Source organism: Setaria viridis, chromosome 5, assembly GCF_005286985.2.
Source record: "Setaria viridis chromosome 5, Setaria_viridis_v4.0, whole genome shotgun sequence".
NCBI classification, from domain to species: Eukaryota; Viridiplantae; Streptophyta; class Magnoliopsida; order Poales; family Poaceae; genus Setaria; species Setaria viridis.
Genome location: NC_048267.2, coordinates 10,532,787 through 10,554,194, shown reverse-complemented (window position 1 = coordinate 10,554,194; position 21,408 = coordinate 10,532,787). Strand labels below are relative to the sequence as shown.

The window sequence follows — 21,408 nt, the reverse complement described above, 5'->3', positions numbered from 1 at the left end:
AACTCTGACTTTCCACGGTATAATGGAAAGGTGGAAAACAGAGAAAAACAAGCTTCTAGTGTTATTTACTCGCCTGCCATAAGTAATGTTGCGAATCGGTATGTTTCTTTTTCCTCCCTCCGCCCCTACCGTCCTCCCTCTGCACCACATCGAGCCGCCGCCATCCTCCCTCCGCCCCTGCTCATCCTTGTCGCCCGCCACTTTCTTCCCTTCGCATCGGGTCATCGCCGCTCTGCATCGGGTCGCCGCCCTCCTCCCTCCACCCAGTCCCGCCTCATCCTTGTTGCTCGGCCCCGCCTCATCCTCGTCGCCCGACCCCTGCTCGTCCTCATCCAGCTTTCAACCACGAGAAGTTGGGTTGCCAAACGGATCCCAACTTTCAGAAAGCCAGCATTTTAAGACGAGAAGCTAAAAGGCAGCTTTCGGAAAGCAAAAGCTCAAACAAACAGAACCTTAGAGTTATTATTAGACTGAGCTATACCTATTTCTTTTGCCGAAACGTACACTTTGGACCCCGTGAGTCACCCGTGGAGGGAAATATAACCCACCCCCAACCCGCTCAGTTTTAGGTTTCGAACCCGCAAACCTGCGTGGGAAACAGACCCGCCCCCACCCATCGGGTCTAAAACCCGCAGGTTTCGGATCAAACCCGCCCCACTGCCATCCCTACAGAGCGGCGGCGCGCGCGCGACGCTACTTCTTCCGGCGCAATCTAGCCCGTTAAGTTCGACATCGGACAGCGGGCATAAACGTCCGTCCTCTCTCTAGGCCTTGGCGCGTGCTCAGCCCATTGAAGACTCCTTGGGCTCATCCGGAAAAGAACAAGTTGGGCCAAGAAAACAAAATCAATTATCGGGCTCGACCCATTTTCGAGACAATTCAAAATTTTTGTTGAACTACGTCGCATACTTTTTTTTTAGGTGGCAACGGTGGGCCCAACTGAACTCAATTGATCAAGGGCAGGAGCCCATGTAGTTTTACAACGCCGGCGCTGTGTCAGGGATACAAGGTGAGGGGGAGCACTCTAATTTAGGCCCTGTTTGGCACAACTCCACTCCTAAACTCCAGCAACTCCATCAAAAATTCAGCCAAACACCCCAACTCCAAAACTCCATGGAGTTGCCAACTCCATGGAGCTGTAGTGCAAATGGAGGTGGAGTTTTGGAGCACCTCTTTTGCTGCTCCAGAAACCACTCTTTTGAACCTCCTCGTGGAGTTGGTGGATAATTACCCACCAATGCCACTGGTTACATAGAAAAAACGGTTCGTTCTATTTTCCTCCGATACTCCACGCACTCGTCTCCACCGCGCCTTGGCCGCCCGTGGCCCCTCCGTCCTGCGCCTTGGAGCCCCGCCGCCGGCCGCCCCCAACGCCGCCCGTCGCTCCCGCCGCCGGCCACCCCCAGCGCCGCCCGTCGCTCCCGCCGCCGGCCGTCGTGGTCCCTCCGTCCCGCGCCTTGGAGCCCCGCCGCCGGTCGCCCCCACCGCCGCCCGCCCTAGCCTCGCCGCCGGCCGCACCCCCCGCCGCCCGCCCGAGCCCCGCCGCCGGCCGCACCCACCGCCGTCGGCCCGAGCCCCGCCGCCGGCCGCACCCCCCGTCGTCGAGCCCACGCGCGCAGGAGCCGCTGCCCGGCGTCCGTCCACGCGGCGTCGTAGGACGCGGACACGCACTGCAGGCAGTACGCCTCGGCGTTGGGGAATATCCGCGCCGCCTCGGGCGCGGCGAAGGAGCTGAGGCGGTCGTACAGGACGACGACGCGGCGGGAGCGCGTGGAGAGGCTCGCGAGGAGGCTGGCGACCGGGCCGCGCGCGCCCGCGACGAAGGCGTCGCACATGGGGATGAGGTGGGACGAGAACGGCGAGGGCGCGGCCGGGTCCGGCGGCGGGGAGGCATACGCGGGGACGGGGACCTCGAGCTCGTGGAAGCGGATGCGGCGGAGGGCGTCGTCGCCCCAGCCGTGCACGCGCGCGCGTGCCTGGCGGACGTGCGCCCCCGGCGCCACGTAGTGCACGGGGAGCCCCCGCGACGCGAGCTGCAGCGACAGGTGCAGCATCCCGTTGAGGTGGCCCTGCGCCGGGAACGGCACCGCTACGACGGCAACGGATTCCATGGAGGTCTCAGGCTTGGGCGACAGAGCTTGATGTTGTAGCGTACAGTAGTTGGCCTCCGGCTCCATGTACTAGTGGGGATAGAGAGGATGACAAGTGGGGCCTGAATTGGGGGCAACAATGGCAATCCACACTGAAATCGATCTTTTTTGGAGTTAAGAGTATCCATCTAGCCAAACACCCCATTTTTGTTCTGGAGTTCTAGAGTGGAGCTGGCTCCACCTGGAGTTCTGGAGTGGAGCAGCTCTACTCGGAGTTGGAGCCATGCCAAACAGGGCCTTAGTTTAGCAAAAGAATTGAGCTCAATAAGTATCAGGCTGAAATATTATATAATTTGGAGCTAAATATATATATGGCTGAGTTGGATTGTGAAGAAAGCATGAGAGCCATGATCCATTACCACCCCTACCGTACAACAGAGTACCCCAACCGTACAATAGAGATGGAGGGAGAGGATAAACACCGATAGTCTAAGGGTGTGTTTGGTTCGGAGACGACGTGGGATGGGATGTCCCCGTCCCCGTTTTTTGTATGGGATCGTCCCGTTTCGTGTTTGGTTGGGAGGGATGAGTCCATCCCAGTTCATTGTTTGGTATGGAGGATTGAGAGAATGGGATGGATGATGATTTTAACACCAATAGCCACAATAAATGGACCCCACCTGTCATCTAAAAAGTAGACCCCACTTGTCATTGTGTATTTAATATTTTTCCTTTTTTTTCCTTAGGCTTATCATTCTTCCGGCCGTGTCAACCTGGGCCACAGCCATGGGCGTCGCCGCCACTGCTCCACCCCACCTCCCCTGGGCCACAGCCGCTCGCGCCGGGGGAGCTCCTCCACGCTCCTTCATGCCCGCCGAAGCAACTCTAGTGCTCCCGCCTGCCGGCGAGAGCTTGTCCTCCTCCTCTTTGCGTTGGCTAGCTGTCCTCCTTTGCCCGCACGGAGATGGGGTGAACCGCGTGAACGGGGGATGACTCCGTCCGCCACTTTTAGTGGGACAGAGGCATTCCGCATCCGGAGGGTATATCCCCTCCTAAGGATATCCCCGTCCCATATGTCTGTGTACCATACGCGGGATGGAGGAGGAGGATCGTCCCGTCCCGGGTTTCACAGCAATCGCAGTACAACTACGTCACATACTCACGTCGTCTTTGCATTTCAAGTACGTGTTCATGAAAATCATTTACCCGTTCTCTTACGTGTATGTATACGCTAGTCAAAAGCCCTTGCTTATATTGTTGTAATTTTGCGGAATAGTATTCGAAAGCCCACTTCTGAATGGCGTTCCAGCTACTTTTTTTTTTCTTATATGATTGTACGTGGCAGTATTACTTGTGTAACTCTTCATCAAATTGCCACAGGGATGGAATCACCTTGCAAATTTAAACTCCTCCCGGTGATCAGAACTCACAGACCTTGGTGTCCTGAGATTTCTCACGTACGTATCCCCAAGCCAGCATCACCGTACTCCCCGGCGTCGCAGAGGAACAGCAAGACGAACCCACCGGAAGCGACGAGAACCGCCATGCCGTAGACGAGAAGGGCCAGCGGCCGCGGCATCGCCGCCGCCACGCGGCAGGCGAACATGCCCGTCAGCGCCGCCGACAGCGCCCAGACCAAAACCCTGAGCCGCCCCCTCGCCTCGCCGGTGGGCGCCGCCACATCGTGCCTGCCGAGGCAGAGGAAGAGCAGCGCGAGGGCGCCGTGCGTGGCCGCGACGAAGGCCACGGCCCGCGGTTCGCGCTCCTGCGCGGCGCGCGCGAGGTGGGCGGCCGCGAGCACCAGGCAGGCAACGTGCGGGAGCAGGACGCGGAGGCGCGAGCTCTTCTTCTTCATCCGCTGCGGCGACGTCGGCCTAGCTGCCTGCTTGCAGCCGTCGTCCATGGCCATCTTGTGTGGCGTGCTCCTGTCGATCTGCGCCTTGTCTTGGCATTAGTAACGGAACACCACCAGATTTATAGCCTGGCTGAAAGCGTGAAGCATGGGCGACGTCGTTGGCGGGGATTTCATCTGAAGTCAGGAGGACGTTGACCCAGGTCCACTTCTTGCTTTAGGTCTCCTCCCGTTCAGACACAAGGGCAAAAAATGAGCAGAGATTAGCAAGTGTTGTTTCACCAAATTACAGTAAGTTAACAAGAAGCAAATAGATGAAGCAGTCAACAGAGACCTGCTGCTTCTCCGAGTGATTAATGATGAGCTCGATAACGAACGCGTACGATGGGCAGAAATTTCACGGCCTTGCTACTCGCATCATCGGCCGCGTTATCTCGAAATTGATTAATAATGATGAGGTTAATTGCCGAAAGCTTCTGCTTGACTTGCTCCGTCCAGCATACGAGGTCAGCGGTCGTGGCGTATAAAACCGTCTTTGGGATCACTGGAAATGGCGCTGCATTTTTCCCGGTGCTTTCGTCCCATCGTTTACGCTAGTTCTCGTGGCAAGCGAGCTTTTTTTTTCTTTATCCGGTGAAGATGGTGTGACCAGGAGAGAGGAACAAAGGAGTAGGTCATTTTAGTTTTTTCAAAGATATACGCTGTATAGAAAAGTTAAAACGATCTACAATTTGGATCGGAGGGAGTAGTAGTTTTATTTTAGTCGACAAGCTCAGGCGTGCGAACGGATTTAGAACAGCTGATCGTTTAAACCTGCAAATTGACCTGGTTTCGGTTGAGAAATCATCACGTTTTTAGCGGCTAAAGAAGACTTTACCGAACATGGCAATAAGAACTCCTGCAGGCTGCAGTTGCTTCGCATGACATTTTACATTGTTTGCAGTTGAAGAGCAAAGAGTAATTACATTCCTACTTGAGCGTTTTACGTTTTACATTTCTCAAAGTTTTCCAGAGAGCAGAATGAAAATAGCAAGAGGTACCCACAAATAATAACTTGAGGGGTACCGAATTTCGGTACCAATGGTGCCATCTTTCATACCTAGATATAAAAAAATAGAAGTTTGATATTTCTTCCTTGGAAAAAATAATACTACCTCCACCCTCAAATATACGATATTATGACAAGCAAATTAGTTCATTAGTTCTTGTATGTTTTGAAGGACCGTAAAAGAGGCTCACTAGAAATGCAAGTGGGCACCTAATGGGTAATTTTGGGTAACTCTCTTAGTTCATTTTCTATCACATTCTCTTTGTCTTGAAATTCAGATTAGTTTAATTAAATGAGTTTTGGATCCCTTATTCCAAGTAGGGCAGTACCTTTTTTTTAACTCTTGGATGTTCGTTTGAACAAATGGAAAGTTTATTTTTGGTCTTTACAACGATGGTGCATGTATTAAAGTTTGAAATCTAAGTTGTAGCATTGACAGGAGATCGACAGCTAAAGAAAGAATAATATGAATTATTCATCAACTGGAATACATGTTTAATTACAGGCTACAGGGCACACCACGTGATCTTTGCTTCATGAAAGACTGTACACAATTATTATTTGAAATGCCAAAAGAATAAAAGAATAGCGAGATTTCCAATTTCCAGGATGTGTTGCCGTACAAGCGCGCGGGGGCTTAAACACATGGTTCGTTAGACCTTCTCCTCCGGAGACAGCACGTGCGAAGCCGTCGCCGGCCGGCGGCCGGCGTCAGCCTGTCCACGGCCGACCTCCGCGTCGCAGCAGCCCTCGGCGTCCTTGCTGAAGAAAAGGAAGTAGAACCCGAGCCCGAGGACCACAGCGGTGACCCCCCACACGGCCAGCTTCAGCGCCAGCCTCGGCATGGCGTCGGCGACGCGCGCCGCGAACGTGTTGGCCAGCGCCACCGAGACGCCCCACACGGCGATCCTGAGCCACCGGCGCTCGGCCACCCTGGCGGCGGGGTCCCGCCGCAGATGCTCGAGCCTCGCGACGCAGCCCACGAGCAGGGCGAGGAGGGAGTAGGCGACGAGCACGAACGCGAGGTCGCGGGGGCGGTGGCGCGCGCGGTACGCCGCGAACGCGAAGTTGCCGGTCACAGCGAGGGCGAGGGCCACGGCGAGCGCGCAGCGCGCCGGGCGGCGCCAGCCCCCGCCCTGCTGGGCCCGCGCCGTCTGGCCCGGCTGATGCGGCGGCACCGGCGGTTCTTGCGCGGCGGCGAACACAGGCTCCATGAACGACGGCGACCGTGAAATGGGGATGGGGCACTGTGACCGCCGGTGATCTTCGGAAGTTCAGAGAGCTCGAGTTGCCGTTCGATCGATGTCAATGGAGTGTTGCGGACTTGCAGTTGCAGGTGTCTGTTTGTTGCGTTTGGGAGCTCCACTAGGCCGGTGCATTTTATAGGAGCACAGGGCCGCCGGAACAAGCCAAAGAAGTTTCACAGAAAGCGCAGAGAAAGTGGCGTGGTGTGGTGCTCAAAGCGTTGTTCCCCGCGTCCCTCGGACGTGTCCACCGTTGCTATATCTGAAATTCTGAATGTGACAATAGACTATTCAGAAAAGAACTCGAAATATTTTTTGGCAAGGAAGAAACCATTTCAATTTAAAAATCTCTTTTGGACTTCAGGTGTAATTTCCCTCCCTAGTTAAAAAAGTTTGACTATTGTCACTACCACGAAAACACGCCATTGCGCTCGGTCAGAAATCATGCACGCTACGGAGCACCTTGGCTTCAAATTCTACCTTCCACAAGGAATTTCAGAGAATTTTGAATGAGTCTTCAAAAAAACGGTTCACTTCCCGTAGAAATGGAGAAAACATCTCTACTGAGGCCTAGTTAGTAGTGGCATGCACGAGCACGACCCACCCCCTTCAAAGTTGCAAGTTGCTAGACTTTCTTATCCATTATCCCCATTCCCTTTTGCAAGATCCGAATGCTGAAAGTGTCCGAACCGATAGTCACTGGATGAATCAAATCGACAAGCAGGATCTAAGTTTCTTCTGGATGTTGTTGGCAAAGTATGGCATTCAGGCTTACCTTTTATGCCAACCGCTGCACCCTTTTGTTTCAAACCCTGGACGTGTAAATATCAGAATCTTTGTGACACAAGTTTGTATAAAGGACCCTTCAGGAGCTTACAAATGTTGCACGTCACAAGATACACAAATGATTTCCAGTCTTATTTTGCACAACTGAATTGGCGATGACAAAAAACTTACAAGCCCCACTTGTACCAAACAGACAATCACAGAAGATACGTCCAGGTGAGTCAAAAGACAGATCAGAAGTGCCTAAAAGAGGATGCTGAATTTGTGGACCAAAATCGTGAGTGCATGAAGATGAATGTCTTTACGAACTGATTACAGGAGCATTAAGGGGGCAACTATACTGATGTTTCGTGATGTCCGATAACACTAATGTCCCTTGAGTTGACCATGAAATCTGATCCTCAGAGATCCAATGTTAACAATCCTGGCACTTTGCCTACTTCGCCTTCTTGATAAGAGTTGAGGTACGGAATTCAGCATCATCCTTAATGAAGCTCCACCAGAGATATGTGAGTGGAATGGTACTCGCATGCCATAGTGAGTGGGCATCAGCATAGCCCATGTACGGCGGAAAGTCGTAGAGCTCAAGAAGCATAGCCAGCGCTCCACCAAAAACAACTGTCCAAAGTTTGAGTCGTGATGGATGTCGGGTTACACCAGCCCAGATTGCCCATGTCAGAAGTTGAACCACAGCCATCACCACACAAACTTTCATGTTCCACCCTGACAAAAGATTCATCAGATAAACTTCGGAGTAGCATGTCTAAAATTGCACAGATACAACCAGTTTGTGTGAACCAAAACTGAGTAAAACCAATACTTGTTCTGTTGTTCACTAATGAGTAATGGCAACATTTTGTGATGGCTTTTGTTAACAAATATATAGCTGTACGTAAAGGAGGTATATGGTTGTATATACAAAAGACACAGTGAGCAGTAGAAGATTGGTAAATCTTTGAAAATAAGCAATTGATATATAGGTGAGATTGATCTTTGTGTACTGAGGGCAAATGGTTTAGCAAGCAACTTTACCATAGTCAAGCTCGTAGAAGTTAAGATACAGGATGTGTGTTGTAACAAACGCCAAAATAGGGGCTGCAAACATCACCCTGGTAGCCTCATCCTTGACATTGAAAGCCCTTAGCAGTGAAAGGATTAAAGAGTACCCAAGCAGGGCAACAGCTGAAGAGTAGTCCAGTTTCTCAGTCAAGTCGATATCTCTACAGAATAAGAATGATGAATTAGGTATCACAGATTACAGCAGTATCTCCAAGTTGCAGAGTATCAAAGGCTTTGGAAAAGTTCATACCTAGTGTGGAAGATAGAGCTCCAGAACCATGCATTCATTGATAAGATTGCATAGATATGCCATAAGCTAGTGTATTCATAATAAGTTCTCTTGGTCTGGGGTCTAAGGGGCAATTTGTACTTCACTAGAAGGAAAAATGAAAGCCAGCCAGTGAAATGCATCAATAGGTTGATGGCAGATAGTGCAGCTGAAAGAGGTTCCTGATGAAGGATGTCAGAGTTAACTGAGATGTCGACAAAAACTAGTGCTATAAATAGCTGTTTCACTGTGGATCATTTCAGCATAAGACATACCTGGAAGACAGAAATACGTAAGAACGGCCATTTTCCATGATATTTAACAGGGTTCAGACCAAGCGACTGGCGTTCACCTTCTCTCTGCATCATGCAAAAGTAACGACAGTCTGTCCGACAGCTCAGCTGTTTCCACTGACTGTAGATTTGCTCCTGGTTGTACCAAGAACCTCCAACAGATGTGTCATTCTCTTTGTTCTGGCAGTGGCTGATGATATTCTCCCCAATAATGCCTGTAGTTTGACACTCCTTCACGCAAGTTCTGAAAGAGCAGGATAAAGATTTTCATAAGCTTCTAAATAGTAGTAAGTTGAAGTAATTCACCACAATAAAGGGTAATAAATAATCTCAACATGACATCAACAAGGATGGACTCACAATGTGACACTTTTGTGCATATTTTATCTAAGGCAAATCGGAAGCCAAAACTACTAAAATCACTTTCAAATTCCAAGAGTGCTATCAGTATTAGCATCTGCAAAATGAAAGGAACCTACAAGAAATAAGTACGGCAAACATGCAAACAAGAATATAATAATCATGACAGGCAAAAGGAATTATAAGCAAATCTCACGATAGTGATAAAAAAAGACATTAGCATACATAATTGCTCCTCAAAATGCGGCATATATCTACTTAAACATGAAATTTGGAGATTCGGAGAACATAATAACATTACAGGAGCTTGTACCCTCTTGGCACATGAACTAGTTATGCTGCTTTTTAGTACAACATATGCATGGATTGAACTTCAAAGAAAGCTTTGCATGCCCAGTTTTAGTCATCTAATAACACTGCACGTCTGCACGTGAGGTAATACAGTGGAAATCCTACAAGCCAATGCAATAGCATCAGCAGTTCACCAGGACCATTGTCATGAAGGGCCTGGTAAGAACTTTCCTCCTAAGAACTAGTGATTGGTTTTTTTTTTATTTGGATGTTGATAGTTGTTCTGCATTAGATTCTATTGTCAGAACCAGCTCCGTCAGCAGACCTAACGACACATTATCTCAGACAAGCAACAAAGCAGTCCGTAAGCCCACCATCTACCCCACTCTGTCTCATCCTCTTTTCCTAATGTTGCACCAAAGGGTGCATGCAGTATGCTGTTTTATATGTTGTTTAACTACTTATAGAAATGGATATACTTATGCTCAAATAAAATCAAATAATATGGGCATTCAATATCACCGATTTAAGCAAGATCCATTAAAAAACACGAAGAGGTAAATATGCCTCGTAGCAACCAAAATAAAAACGGGGGAAGAAGAAGAAGAAGGAACAAAAAACAGGACATAATGCTACCATCATGGATCAGCTGCAGTAAGAACAACGACAAATTTACATAACCAACTAAATGGGAAAGACATACTGTTCACTAGGTTGAATTCATCCTAAAACAGGGAATATTATGTATAAGTTGCAGTTTGGAGTTCAACTATCACAGGCATCCATAGCATGAGAGACAAATCACTGTGAAAATTAAAAATTTCAGTTTATGCTATGAAATACTAGGAATATAAATAAACAAAACCAGAAAACATGTTGTTCACTTCTTTCCTAAACTGAAACAGTAACCCTTCGGAAAATTATAGTCTGCTATAAAGTACACTTTAAAAAATGCCACAGGTGGACAGGTATATTTGGAAGTCACGCTGATGAGCAAGCATACTACCTCAGAAAAAATATACAAAGGCCAAGAAGAAAAACAGTCCAACCATGAATACCCTCTCTGCAAAGAAATACTGGAGGGATCCACAGCCTATAGGCTATAGTCCCCGTATAAGGGCCCTAGTCCAACCATACTGCCTCAGAAAAAAAAAATATAAAGGCCAAGAAGAAAAACAGTCCAACCATGAATACCCTCTCTGCAAAGAAATACTAAAGGGATCCACAGCCTAGTCCCTAGATGCACAAGGATTGGCTTCAAGTCTTAGGCATAGAAAATAATTCGCACCAGAATACATTACCACTGCTGGAGACCAGTCAAAATCGAAGAACCACACTGAGATGCGTCTCACCTGTACCGCGGATCAATATCCCCGAGGCTGGCCTCGACCGAGCCGAGCACCAAACCAAGCGCAAGAAGGGAAGCCAATCGAACAACCCAGGCACCTCCGCCCATCGCGGCGGACGCGCCCTGGATCCTGCGACAATCTTTTAGCGAAAAATCGAAGTTAGTGGGCACAATACACATGCGTGTAACTGGGTCAGATCCGAATACTACTAGCTTGGGTGCTTGGTATAGCATAGCGGGAAGGGAAGGGGACTACCTGAGGATGCTCGTTGCCGGCGAAGGATCCGACGAAGACCTGGCGAAGGGCGGCGCCGCTCGCTCAGCCGCCGGCCGTCGCCGAACAGAAAAGAAGACCACGAAAGAGGGGGCTCCCTATACAGTAGCGCATACACATACTGGAAGTTGGATTAGCACTGTGTCGCACGGCCCACCGTGGCCCAGCAGCGCATAGCCCAAATCAGGGACACGACCGATCCTTCCTTTAAAAAAACTAATCCAACATTTTGAAAAGCCTAATTCAATGTTTTTAAAAGAATGTTGAAATAATATATTAAAAATATTGAAACGATGTATCTAAATGTTGAACCATTGTATTTGAAATGTTGAAATAAAAAAGTAAAATAACATACTGGATCTTAATGTTTGAAATTCATTTGGTATCCCATCCCACCTCCCTCCTTTGGTGTTGTGACACCTATCCCATGCATGAATGAGCCCATGCCCCCTTCGTTCCACCGCGCGGCCGATCGGCCTGCAGTCCGGATAACCCGGATACGAGTTTAAGCTCAGCGGAAGAGCTGCCGTGGGCCGGGAGTTGCGAAAAAATTATTGTGGGTTGAAAAAATTATTGTGGGTTGTGAGTTGCGGAAGGAAAAGAATGAACTGTATCATAATGAGTGGCAGGTGGGTGTTTTTATGAAAATATCGATCTCACAGCCGGCCACAACATGTCCTCCACTGCTGTGAGAATTGAACTAGCTAAAAACCGCTTTTGGCTGTGACTTTGGATGGAATGGTTGGCTTTTGGCTTTTTGAGAATTTACAACAAGTTGAAAAGTCTAACCAAAGGGAGCCAGTCTATTTGTTTGAGCTGCAGTTTTTGAGCTTTTCTGAAAAGCTGCTGCTGGCTTTTCAGTTTTGAAAAACCAACACTAGCTTTTTGGAGATGTATTTAGCTTTCTAAGCTCAAAAAAGCTAAAAAAAAGCTCATGAGATTTCCAGCTTTCCATATAAACTCAGCTTTTCTAGACTTCCAGCTTCTCGGAAATTGCATGAGAAATTCGCTATTTATTTGAGCTTCTGGCTTTTCATACTGACAAGCTGCCAGGAAGCTCAAACAATTAGAGCCTTAGGGGGTGTTTGGATCCTTGAGCTAAAGTCTAGTCCATGTCACATCGAGCCTTCGGAGGCTAATTAGGAGAACTAAACATGAGTTAATTATAAAACTAATTACACAGATGGAGGCAAATTCACGATACAAATTTATTAAGCCTAATTAATTCATGATTAGCACATATTTACTGTAACATCACATTGTCAAATCACAAACTAATTAGGCTTAATAGATTCGTCTCGCAAATTAGCCTCCATCTGTGCAATTGATTTTATAAATAATCTATAAACATTTGATGTGATAGGAATTTTAGTCCGGTGTAAAGAACCAACGGATCTCGAACTGTGGACGATATAAAATCTTGTTGACGATGGATATAAATCTCCACGAAATAGAGGATGTCTTCACTGTTCACCAATCGACCCAACTCACATGACTAGAAAGCATTTTAACCAAGCAAACATTTTCCAGGGGCAAGACGAAAATCGTTGGCACTTTTGTATTCACAAGAAATTACAATAAAAAAAGGTATCGTGACAGAGAAAAAAGTTTGACAGATTTCCTGCCGACCGTTTCGTCAGAGAAAAAAAATCGTCAGCGACACAAGTAAAGTCGAGCGAGATCGCCACGTAGTTTGACCATCACTGCCGTCCTCCTCAAGGCGGGGGAGCCGGCGCGATGACTCGTCGCATCCCGGCGGTTCCGGACTTGCAGCCTTGCAGGTTACGTTGCGTGCTCGTATTGTGGAGGGGAGGAAGCGGACGACGGGCAACCACCTCCCCGCGCCCACGGCCCACCACCCCTCTCGCCGCCCGTGCTCCTCCGCGTCGCTGGCCGTTTCCCTCACGGCGGACTCGCCTCCCATCGTCTTCCCGCGTCACATCCGGCGGATCCCAACCAAGGTTGCGTGCTCGCCTTGGGGACACCGCGCCCACGGTCCATCATCCCCGCACGCCGGAACAACCCGCCCATCCCTCTCGCCGAACAGTCATCTCATCTTCCCTTCCACGAAAAGCCCCAACTCCAAGCGACTCGATCCGTCGATCATCCCAGCGGCGGCGATGGCGTCCGCCTCCCTCCCGGCGCCGGCCCCCGGCCGCGCGGCGCTGCTCAAGGCCTTCGATGAGTCCCGCACGGGGGTGCGCGGCCTCGTGGAGTCGGGCGTCTCCTCCGTCCCGGAGATCTTCCGCCACCCGGACCCTTACGCTTCCATCCCGCTCGCCCCGCCCGGCGCCTCCATCCCCGTCGTCGACCTCTCCCTCCCCTTCCCCGACGCCGCCGCCGCCGCCGCCGAGGCCGCCCGCACCTGGGGCTTCTTCCACCTAGTCAACCACCACCGCGCCCTCCCGCAGCCCTCCACCGGCGACGACTACCCCGCGCGCGCCCTCGCCGCGGTGCGCGCCTTCAACGAGCTTCCCGCCGCCGAGCGCGCGCCCCACTACGGCCGCGCTGTGGACGGCGGGGTCAACTACTCCACCAACGTCGACCTGTACAACTCCCCGGCGGCCAGCTGGCGCGACACCATCCAGGTCATGCTGGGTCCCAACCGCCGCCCCGACCTCGCGTCCCGGATCCCCGCCGTCTGCCGCGCCGAGCTGCTCGAGTGGGAGGTGCGCGCCACCGCCGCCGCGCGCGCCGTCATGGGGCTCCTCTCCGAGGGGCTCGGGCTCGGGGCCGCCGCGCTGGAGGAGGCGTCCTGCCTCGAGGGGAAGGTCATGGCGTGCCACTACTACCCGCACTGCCCCGAGCCGGAGCGCACCATGGGCATCGTCCCGCACACGGACCCCGGCGTGCTCACCGTGCTCGCGCAGGATGAGATCGGCGGCCTGCAGGTGAAGCACCAGGACCAGGACGGCAGGGCATGCTGGGTCGACGTCAAGCCCATGCCCGGAGCGCTCGTCATCAACGTCGGCGACCTCTTGCAGGTACAATCAGATTGTTTCCTACTGCGAAACCTGGTATAATCAGATTGTCTCGTAGTGCGAGAGTAGCCAGTGCGGTTGTCTTGTCAAAATCCAGCTCGAAAAATTTCTAGGAATGTTTGGAACACCTAATGTTAGGAACCAGCCATTCGTAGATCTCATTCGTATAAGATTTTGAAAGTTATGTTTATAAGAATTTTCTATCAGAACTCATTCGTAGATCTCATTAATAAATTTATAAGATTTTGAAAGTAATTTTTTAAAAACAAATCTATGGTTTTTATGTTCTAAACTAACTTTTCTCGTTCAAGAAAAGAAGTAAATGTTTTTTGGATTGACGGTGTTGAAAAGTATTTTTCAAGAAGCATCATGTGTGTAGATATGACTCTAGCGAGCTTTGTTTAGCAGCTTTTGAATGCCATGACGTTATCTCATCTAACTTTTTTCCCCTTCCCTGGACTCCTTTCATCAGATAATGTCTAATGACAAGTACCCGAGCGTCGAGCACCGGGTGACCATGAACACGCACAAGGAACCCAGGGTTTCAATCGCCGTCTTCTTCAGTCCTGGGAAGAGAGGGGACTCGAATTTGTACGGACCATTGCCAGGGCTGGTTTCTTCGGAGAACCCACCCAAGTACAAGAATTTCACCATGGAGAAGTTCTACGGGACCTTCTTCTCACGGGACCTTGCGAGCAAAGCTCTAATTGATCACTTCAAGATGTAATGTAGCCGAAAAATTCAGACCTGTGTAGTGTAGACGGGTACGTGGTTGCTGGTAAGGAAATTGTTCTGCTTCATAGTAGCAGTCATAAACTCATAATAGATTATAGATTTGTCCTCCATTTCGTTCTCTCTCTTGTGTGTCGTGTGCTTGCCATGCTACCAACGGCCAGCGACGGCGACGGCGCGAAGCAGGGGCAAGCACGAAGCAGAGTAGCCTCGCCACCGGGCTCTTCTAGCTTCAGCGCCAGCAGCGGCATGGCCTCGGCCACGCGCGACGCGAACGTAGACCGCTCACACGGGAGCAAACTGAGCGCTTCCGCCGCCTGGTCACCCTTGCTAAGGGAGCAGTGCGGAGGAGCGGAGAGCTGCTGCCGGCTGCTCCTGCTGCCCGCTAGATTCCAGAGCGGGGACGACGTGTAGACTTAATTGGCTTACCATTTCGTCGGGGACGAAAGACGGCGGCGGCCATGGGCGAACTCCCGCCGAAGCCGGTGACGGAGAAGAGGGAGAGAGCGCCAAATGAACCCACATAAATGAAAAACATTGGATTAGGGGTGTTAGTGAAAATTTTGTTTCATAAAATCCCTGATTTGGATTGTGACTATTAATCACGATCAAATAAGGGGGTAATTTGTAAACATCTAGGCCACCAAAATTACCCCAGTGAGGTGGCACCGCCGCCGCCGACCTCCGCTACCCTGCTAGGCCGCATCCCATGAGATCCTCGGTCAGGTTCACGCACCCATATTCTATCTGCAGCTCCCGTGCGCCGCTCGCGGTCCAATTGGCCCTCAGAGATATTCCCAGGAAGCACCGGCGCGCTGCCGAATTCGTGGTTCAGGCGGCACCCGCCCACCAGCGCAAGGATGGCGGAGTGGTATGGCATCTTAGGGTGCGTTTGGTTGCGAGGATGAAGTGGGACGGGACGGGACGATCCCACTTCGTCCCGCGTTTGGTTGGAGGACAGGTGGGACGGGGACATCCCTACGAGGGAATATACCCTCCAGATGCGGGATGCCCCCATCCCACCAAAACGAGCGGACGGGGGCATCCCACTTCGCCCCCGTCATGCGCCGTCTGTCCACACCGGCGGGCGCGGGCGGGCGCAGGCGGCGGCCGGCGGGCGCGTGCGAGCGGCCGGCGGGCGCGGGCGAGCGGCCGGCGGGCACGGGCGGGCGCGGGCGGGCGCGGGCGAGCGGGCAGCGGGCGCGAGCTCCACCGTGGCCGGCCGGTGGAGGAAGAAGATACCTGTTAGTATGACAGGTGGGTCCCACGAACGGTGTTAACAGAAGAAGAAAACGGTGCTCGTCCCGTCTACAGCGATCTCTCCAACCAAACAAAAAATTAGGACGGACCCATCCCATTCAACCAAACAAGAAATGAGATCATCCCATCCCGAAAAACTGGAACGGGACCGTCCCGTTCTACATTGTCTCCCAACCAAACGCACCCTTACTCTCACTAGCTTCTACCAACCTTCGTTTCCAAATACTTGTCACTTTTGACCATGACCACTTTATTTGTTTCAAAATATTTGGCACTTCATGTTTTCTAGTAAACACTTTCCCATTTTGCCCTTATACAAATATAGTAGGAAGGTTCTGTAAGGTTATTTTGGTCATTTCATTCTTAAAAGTTGAATTGCCTTAGTAATTGTGTTTGGTCAAAATTGTAAGTATTCACAAACGAGGTTAGTACATTAAAGGGCAGGCCGGCATGGCGGCTGCCAATCTCTGTTCTTCTTCTTCACAGGCTGCGAAAGCTCGGGCTGCTGCTCGCTCCGCTTCGCTCCTCGTCTCCGGCGTCACCCTCTTCTTACTGATTACTAAGCACGAGGCATGGGTAGAGTTACAAACTGACAACCGCTATCTGAATTCTGTTTGTTGCCCTTGAGGCTTGAACTATCTGAATTCTGAAACCTCTCTTGATTTTGTGCGAGCATTTTTTTTTTGAATGGCGATTTGGTGCGAGCATGAGATGAAATTGAGTAAAACTCTGATTCGATTTGACGCTCTTGGGCCGAGTCGGCTTGGTGATCCAGCGTGGTTTTATGTACGGTGTGCTTTTATTTGACTCCATTACCCACTTTCAAACAATGCAAAAATTGCCTAGGTCATTCATGTGATGCACAATAGATGGAGAGATTTGCTTCTAGGTAGATACAAACATGAATTAGGCTGGTGCTCACTTTGCAGCTGTGGTTTTGTTGATCTCTGTTTTTTTTTCTCCTTTTGCATCGTTCTTCTAGTTCTGACTAGTCTGATGACTCTGATCTCAGTTAGATGTCAGTGCTTAGATGTTTTTGATTTTGTAGTGATGGGAGAAATATGTTGTTGTGTCAGGTTAATTTCAGTCTAGGAGCAAACCTTTCTTAATTTTTGCCTTGTTGTTGGGGTACTCTGTTTTTAATTTTCTAGTGATTGGACAAATTTGGATTTATGCCAGTCCAGTTTCAGTCCATGAGCTAACATTTCCAAATTGCTGTGCTTGTAATTGCCGTTCATTTCCAGTCGTAATTGAGAAAAAAGACACAAGAAATAAAACCTTTTCGTTATGAATCTAAAGGTGTCCATTTATTTCATGAATCAAGATTAATAATTGGCAATTGTCGTTACCTCTATTTTTTTTAACAAACCTGGTCAGTGGAATGAGATCATATGCCAAAAAAACTGTTCTTGTGGTGTTAAGCCTTTTGTGCTGAGAATACCTTGGACTAGCAAGCTTCTTCTAGTTTTCCTTCAGTCCTCAAATAGGAAAATAAAAAAATTCCTAATCGATTAATTACAAACCAAAACAGCTTGAAATAAAGTTCCAAGTTCATACACACGATACGCACAGCTTTGAAAAGTTCAAATGTTCACACAATTTTTAGCAACAAACTACCATGATTATGTCCAACACTTAGGAGTTCAGAGACATACTCCGTATAACACTAGTACTATGCATACCAGAACGTCCAATACTTTGGAATTCCAAGCCACTGGAGCCTACTATACCATATGAGCTCCACTTTGGGATAAACGGCCACGGAACTTTTGACTATTGGCTATTTATTTCAGTGAAGGGATGAACCATAAGAGCTGGTCTCGCTGGGGGCGACGGTAGTAGTCATTGCGGTCCAGGCCAATTGCAAGGGTTTCGACAAGCTCCTTTGTACCATGCTCAAGGTTGAACGCGCACAGGTTGTTGTGGATGTCGATGAAGTAGATGCAGTTTGCTTTCAGGTTGGGGTGGTCCTTGGCCAGGAAACAGAACGAGTTGTAGTGGCTCACAAACAGTGCAAAATCCCCAATGTTATCGGTTTCGACCCAGGAAAAGGACCCCTTGTCCAATATCCAAACAGCAAACTTATTCTGACTCTGGCGCTTAACCCTTATCAGATCACCAGCTGGGGTCTCCACCAGACAGCGAAACCTCCACTGATGTGTCATCTCCTCATCTGGCCATGCACGGGGCGGCTCAGCCCACACCTCAACCGTACCATACATATCACACGTGTACAACCGACCTCTATGCTTGATGATGTCATCCAAAATGTGTGTTGATTCGACCGACGACCAGTTATTAGATCCCTTTCGTGTTATTTTATAACCTTTCTGGTCACCGTAGAGGACAGCAACGATAAAGTTCCTCTCGTTCATTTCAAGCAACTTGGCCTTAGAGAAGATCCTGCGTCCTATTGGAGGGAGTTGGATCTGCCTGCCACTGATGGGGTTAACCAGCTGCATGGTTCCATAAGTTTGACTGAAGTAGATAAGCCATCCATTCAAAGAACCAACTGGTGCCCAAACAGATTCAAAAAACGACGCAGTGCTAGGGAGACGGATGTTTTGATTCTTTCTCTCGGGAATGCAGAAAAACTGAGCACCAAGCGGGGTAGGATTTGGGGGCAGCATCAGCCATGGGTCCACCCTAGGACAGTATGACACATCCTTGCAGACATGGTTCCAAGATGTGCACACGGCACGAAATCTGATGTAATCAGGGACAGCAAGCTTCTTTATTATTAGACCAACAATATCAGTTTGAAGAGTGGCCCAATCTGCCATGCCACTAGACGTAATTTCTAGGCGCCTGAAATATTAACCTTAAATCAGTAGGCACAATGAGTCCATGATGCAGTACAATATACTCCCTCCGTTTCAAATTGTAGGTCGTTTTGGCTTTTCTAGGTTCATAGATATTATTATGCATCTAGACATATACTATATCTAGGCGCATAGCAAAAACTATGCACCTAAAAAAGCCAAAACGACCTATAATTTTGGAGGGGGGGGGGGGGGGGGGAGTAATAAAGATACTAGTGGCAAGTTTGTGAACAGGGTAAAAAATAACGGAAATGTTATCACTATTCAGTATCCAATCCACTCAAACTGAGTTGAATTCACATTGTATTTCTTATAGAGATAGGTACAACTAAAGAGCAGCAGATATATAGGTATCATGGAAACCATTTGACAGCTGCTCTCATTTATATCTGGGCTGTTATTGCAGAAATAGAAAAGTACACGACTTAAAAAAAATCTGCAAACTGTTAATCTTAAAGTCAAATTGGCAAACAAAAATTGACAATCAATCATGAAGCTTAATATATCTATATATGAATCTTCAGATAATATAACCTTGTGGACAGGCATGAGCATGCCAGTTTAATGCATGCTTTTGAAACCAAAACTTGTTTTTTTACTCCTTTCTATTAGAACAAAGCAATAAGAAGCATGCGCTAAGTACATTTTAATATCTTGTTTCAATCAAACAAGAGCGGGCTCAAGACTGAAACAAATCATGAATGACAGAGAATTACGTCCAATGACAGAAAAAAATGTAACTTAAAAAGTCTGTGTACTCATTAATGGTGGGCCCTTAAGTATGTGAAACAGTACCTTGGCACCTTTGCAGACATGCCACTATTAACCAGTTAGCTGTTGTAGAAGCCCAAACTTGATAACAGGGGTGCCAAAATATCTTAGAACTTCAGCAGAATGAGGAGGAGAGAGCATCTCCTGTTGCTTTAAGACAAGTGACAGCATCAATTATCATAATTGACTGAAGAGCAGTAAAAAATAATCAGCGCTTCAGCACTCAAATAGCTTGAAGTAAGGAGGACCATCAGTCCAAGTTGCTAGCTCAACAAAAATCCATTATGTCCTCTGTTACTGGTAAAAAAGTATTCATTCATAAAGAATTCATTTCTTTGTATCACCAGCATTCAACTTCACTGGCATAACATACAGTCAGTTTATTTTTTTTTCAAAACACATATTATATCTGCACCCAGTATTTCCTACATATATGCAAGTAAATAAAACCTTGCAACATTAGCAGTCTGAATTATGAAACCATCTAGTCTTTTTATGGTTTACATTCTAAACCATACAAGATGAGGATTATAGAAGGTAAACAAACTCAATTGCCAAAAGGATGAGGTGATAGGTACCATCACATTAAAAAATAAGGATCAAGTTGTTGAAGATGATAATTTCCTGTAGACAGTGTTGTAAAACAGTGGGCTAGGTGGGCAGTAGGTTGTTGCCTGGCAGCTAATCGCCGATTAGGTGGGCTCCGTGGTTACCTAGGCAGTTAGTTATAGAGAGCCTATGCGACTGATTAACGATGGTGATAAGCTGCTGCTCCAAGGATGTTTTTTTCTGTTAGATCATCACAGGACTACAGCAAGAGCCAACTTTTAATGAACATCCTGACACAAACTATGAACAAATCACTCCAATCCATTGGACCGGCCATAGGGGCAACCAACTAGAAACACCACCAAAGATCGCGACGCTCGTTAAGAGCTATCAATCTCTAATGATCGCAGGCTCATGCATCGAAACAGTTGAACGGCAGCATGATCACACCGACGCAAGATGAAGAACTTATCCCCCGCCCCAAACCCTACATAACCCCCCAATCTACCACCCTCAACACCACGTCCCCGCCGCCCAAAACCATGATCGGCGCCGCACGACTACGGATCGATCCACTGATCGCCAAGGAACACCAAACCCCCGATCGAATCAATAAACACCCAATAAATCTCGAAATCGACCGATCAAACGGTCTGCACACCGCATGGAACCAATAATCTTCGGTAAGGGGAGAGGGAGGACGGCAACGGATCTCACCTCACCGCCGCGATCAACAGCGATTGCGGGAGCCGCGGGGACGAGCAGAGGATGCGGTGGGGATCTCCGGGGAAGAGCAGGCGACGAGGTGGGGTGGGGGGTTTCCGGGCGATTTCTCGGGGGAACCCGCGGCACGGAGAGAGGCCGGGATTGGAGATCTGTTTCCAGCGATGGGGCCCGCCCAAGTGACTTTTGAGGGTGCTTGGACCCGCTAAACTTTAGCACATGTGATGTTTAAATGTTAATTAGAAATATTAAATATAGTTTAATTATACAAAACTAATTGTATAGATGGAGTCTAATTCGCAGGACGAATCTATTAAGCTTAATTACTCCATGATTTGACAATGTGGTGCTACAGTAACCATTTGCTAATGATGGATTAATTAGCCTTAATAGATTCATCTCGCGAATTAGACTCCATCTGTGCAATTAGTTTTGTAATTATCTCATATTTAATCCTCCTAATCAACATCCGAACATCTGATGTGACCGGTAGATTTGGTCCCACGTGCAATCCACGGTGGTTTCTTTTTTTTTCTTCCCAACTTTATGTAGTGGCATTTTGCGAAAGATGATGACATTTGTCATGTCAATGACATGTGGGCCATGAGGTCCACTTTGCATTCTAACGTGGAATTTCGTTTTCCAACTTTACGTCTC

At 48.7% G+C, this 21,408-nt stretch overlaps 6 protein-coding genes across 8 annotated transcripts; 1 reads left to right on the top strand and 5 right to left on the bottom strand.

Moving 5' to 3' along the window:
* Positions 1 to 339: 339 nt before the first annotated feature.
* LOC117856217 (putative cis-zeatin O-glucosyltransferase) lies at positions 340 to 2,177 on the bottom strand. The gene is made up of 2 exons (XM_034738628.1): positions 1,593 to 2,177; positions 340 to 408 (listed from the first exon to the last, which is right to left on the bottom strand). Exons 1-2 carry the CDS (start codon positions 2,175 to 2,177, stop codon positions 340 to 342), a joined length of 654 nt encoding a protein of 217 aa, XP_034594519.1.
* A 1,099-nt stretch (positions 2,178 to 3,276) lies between these two features.
* Positions 3,277 to 4,300, bottom strand: LOC140222960 (uncharacterized). Its single transcript, XM_072294177.1, has one exon. It carries the CDS (start codon positions 3,997 to 3,999, stop codon positions 3,544 to 3,546), a length of 456 nt encoding a protein of 151 aa, XP_072150278.1. The 5' UTR covers positions 4,000 to 4,300; the 3' UTR covers positions 3,277 to 3,543.
* A 1,141-nt stretch (positions 4,301 to 5,441) lies between these two features.
* LOC140222946 (uncharacterized) lies at positions 5,442 to 6,911 on the bottom strand. The gene has a single exon (XM_072294158.1). It carries the CDS (start codon positions 6,202 to 6,204, stop codon positions 5,644 to 5,646), a length of 561 nt encoding a protein of 186 aa, XP_072150259.1. The 5' UTR covers positions 6,205 to 6,911; the 3' UTR covers positions 5,442 to 5,643.
* A 220-nt stretch (positions 6,912 to 7,131) lies between these two features.
* LOC117858409 (uncharacterized) lies at positions 7,132 to 11,047 on the bottom strand. Its single transcript, XM_034741473.2, has 6 exons — positions 10,896 to 11,047; positions 10,644 to 10,779; positions 8,623 to 8,884; positions 8,330 to 8,529; positions 8,053 to 8,240; positions 7,132 to 7,743 (listed from the first exon to the last, which is right to left on the bottom strand). Exons 2-6 carry the CDS (start codon positions 10,745 to 10,747, stop codon positions 7,457 to 7,459), a joined length of 1,041 nt encoding a protein of 346 aa, XP_034597364.1. The 5' UTR covers positions 10,748 to 10,779; positions 10,896 to 11,047; the 3' UTR covers positions 7,132 to 7,456.
* A 1,641-nt stretch (positions 11,048 to 12,688) lies between these two features.
* LOC117854952 (1-aminocyclopropane-1-carboxylate oxidase homolog 4) lies at positions 12,689 to 14,739 on the top strand. The gene is made up of 2 exons (XM_034737215.2): positions 12,689 to 13,897; positions 14,367 to 14,739. The coding sequence occupies exons 1-2, from the start codon at positions 13,034 to 13,036 to the stop codon at positions 14,619 to 14,621; spliced, it is 1,119 nt and encodes a 372-aa protein (XP_034593106.1). The 5' UTR covers positions 12,689 to 13,033; the 3' UTR covers positions 14,622 to 14,739.
* A 2,639-nt stretch (positions 14,740 to 17,378) lies between these two features.
* LOC117858066 (putative F-box protein At4g17565) lies at positions 17,379 to 20,914 on the bottom strand. 3 transcript variants are annotated; one of them, XM_034741052.2, is made up of 3 exons: positions 20,746 to 20,914; positions 19,504 to 19,666; positions 17,379 to 18,694 (listed from the first exon to the last, which is right to left on the bottom strand). In XM_034741052.2, the coding sequence occupies exons 2-3, from the start codon at positions 19,521 to 19,523 to the stop codon at positions 17,671 to 17,673; spliced, it is 1,044 nt and encodes a 347-aa protein (XP_034596943.1). In that variant the 5' UTR covers positions 19,524 to 19,666; positions 20,746 to 20,914; the 3' UTR covers positions 17,379 to 17,670. The 3 variants fall into 3 exon arrangements, with proteins under 3 accessions (XP_034596943.1, XP_034596942.1, XP_034596940.1); XM_034741051.2 differs by having other exon boundaries at positions 19,504 to 19,623; XM_034741049.2 differs by having other exon boundaries at positions 19,504 to 19,629; positions 20,746 to 20,913.
* Between the last annotated feature and the right edge of the window lie 494 nt (positions 20,915 to 21,408).

What these genes read in the sequence shown, in the direction of transcription:
- LOC117856217 (XM_034738628.1), bottom strand. Translation starts at nt 2,177, where the DNA reads ATGGAGCCGGAGGCCAACTACTGTACGCTACAACATCAAGCTCTGTCG. An exon ending in CGTGGGCTCGACGACGGGGG is followed by an intron (nt 409 to 1,592) that starts GTGCGGCCGGCG and finishes GCTGCCTTTTAG; the next exon opens with CTTCTCGTCTTAAAATGCTG.
- LOC140222960 (XM_072294177.1), bottom strand. Translation starts at nt 3,999, where the DNA reads ATGGCCATGGACGACGGCTGCAAGCAGGCAGCTAGGCCGACGTCGCCG.
- LOC140222946 (XM_072294158.1), bottom strand. Translation starts at nt 6,204, where the DNA reads ATGGAGCCTGTGTTCGCCGCCGCGCAAGAACCGCCGGTGCCGCCGCAT.
- LOC117858409 (XM_034741473.2), bottom strand. Translation starts at nt 10,747, where the DNA reads ATGGGCGGAGGTGCCTGGGTTGTTCGATTGGCTTCCCTTCTTGCGCTT. An exon ending in AGCTCTATCTTCCACACTAG is followed by an intron (nt 8,241 to 8,329) that starts GTATGAACTTTT and finishes CTTATTCTGTAG; the next exon opens with AGATATCGACTTGACTGAGA. An exon ending in CTTCTACGAGCTTGACTATG is followed by an intron (nt 7,744 to 8,052) that starts GTAAAGTTGCTT and finishes ATCTTTTGTCAG; the next exon opens with GGTGGAACATGAAAGTTTGT.
- LOC117854952 (XM_034737215.2), top strand. Translation starts at nt 13,034, where the DNA reads ATGGCGTCCGCCTCCCTCCCGGCGCCGGCCCCCGGCCGCGCGGCGCTG. An exon ending in ACGTCGGCGACCTCTTGCAG is followed by an intron (nt 13,898 to 14,366) that starts GTACAATCAGAT and finishes TCCTTTCATCAG; the next exon opens with ATAATGTCTAATGACAAGTA.
- LOC117858066 (XM_034741052.2), bottom strand. Translation starts at nt 19,523, where the DNA reads ATGTCTGCAAAGGTGCCAAG. An exon ending in ATGTCTGCAAAGGTGCCAAG is followed by an intron (nt 18,695 to 19,503) that starts GTACTGTTTCAC and finishes TTAATATTTCAG; the next exon opens with GCGCCTAGAAATTACGTCTA.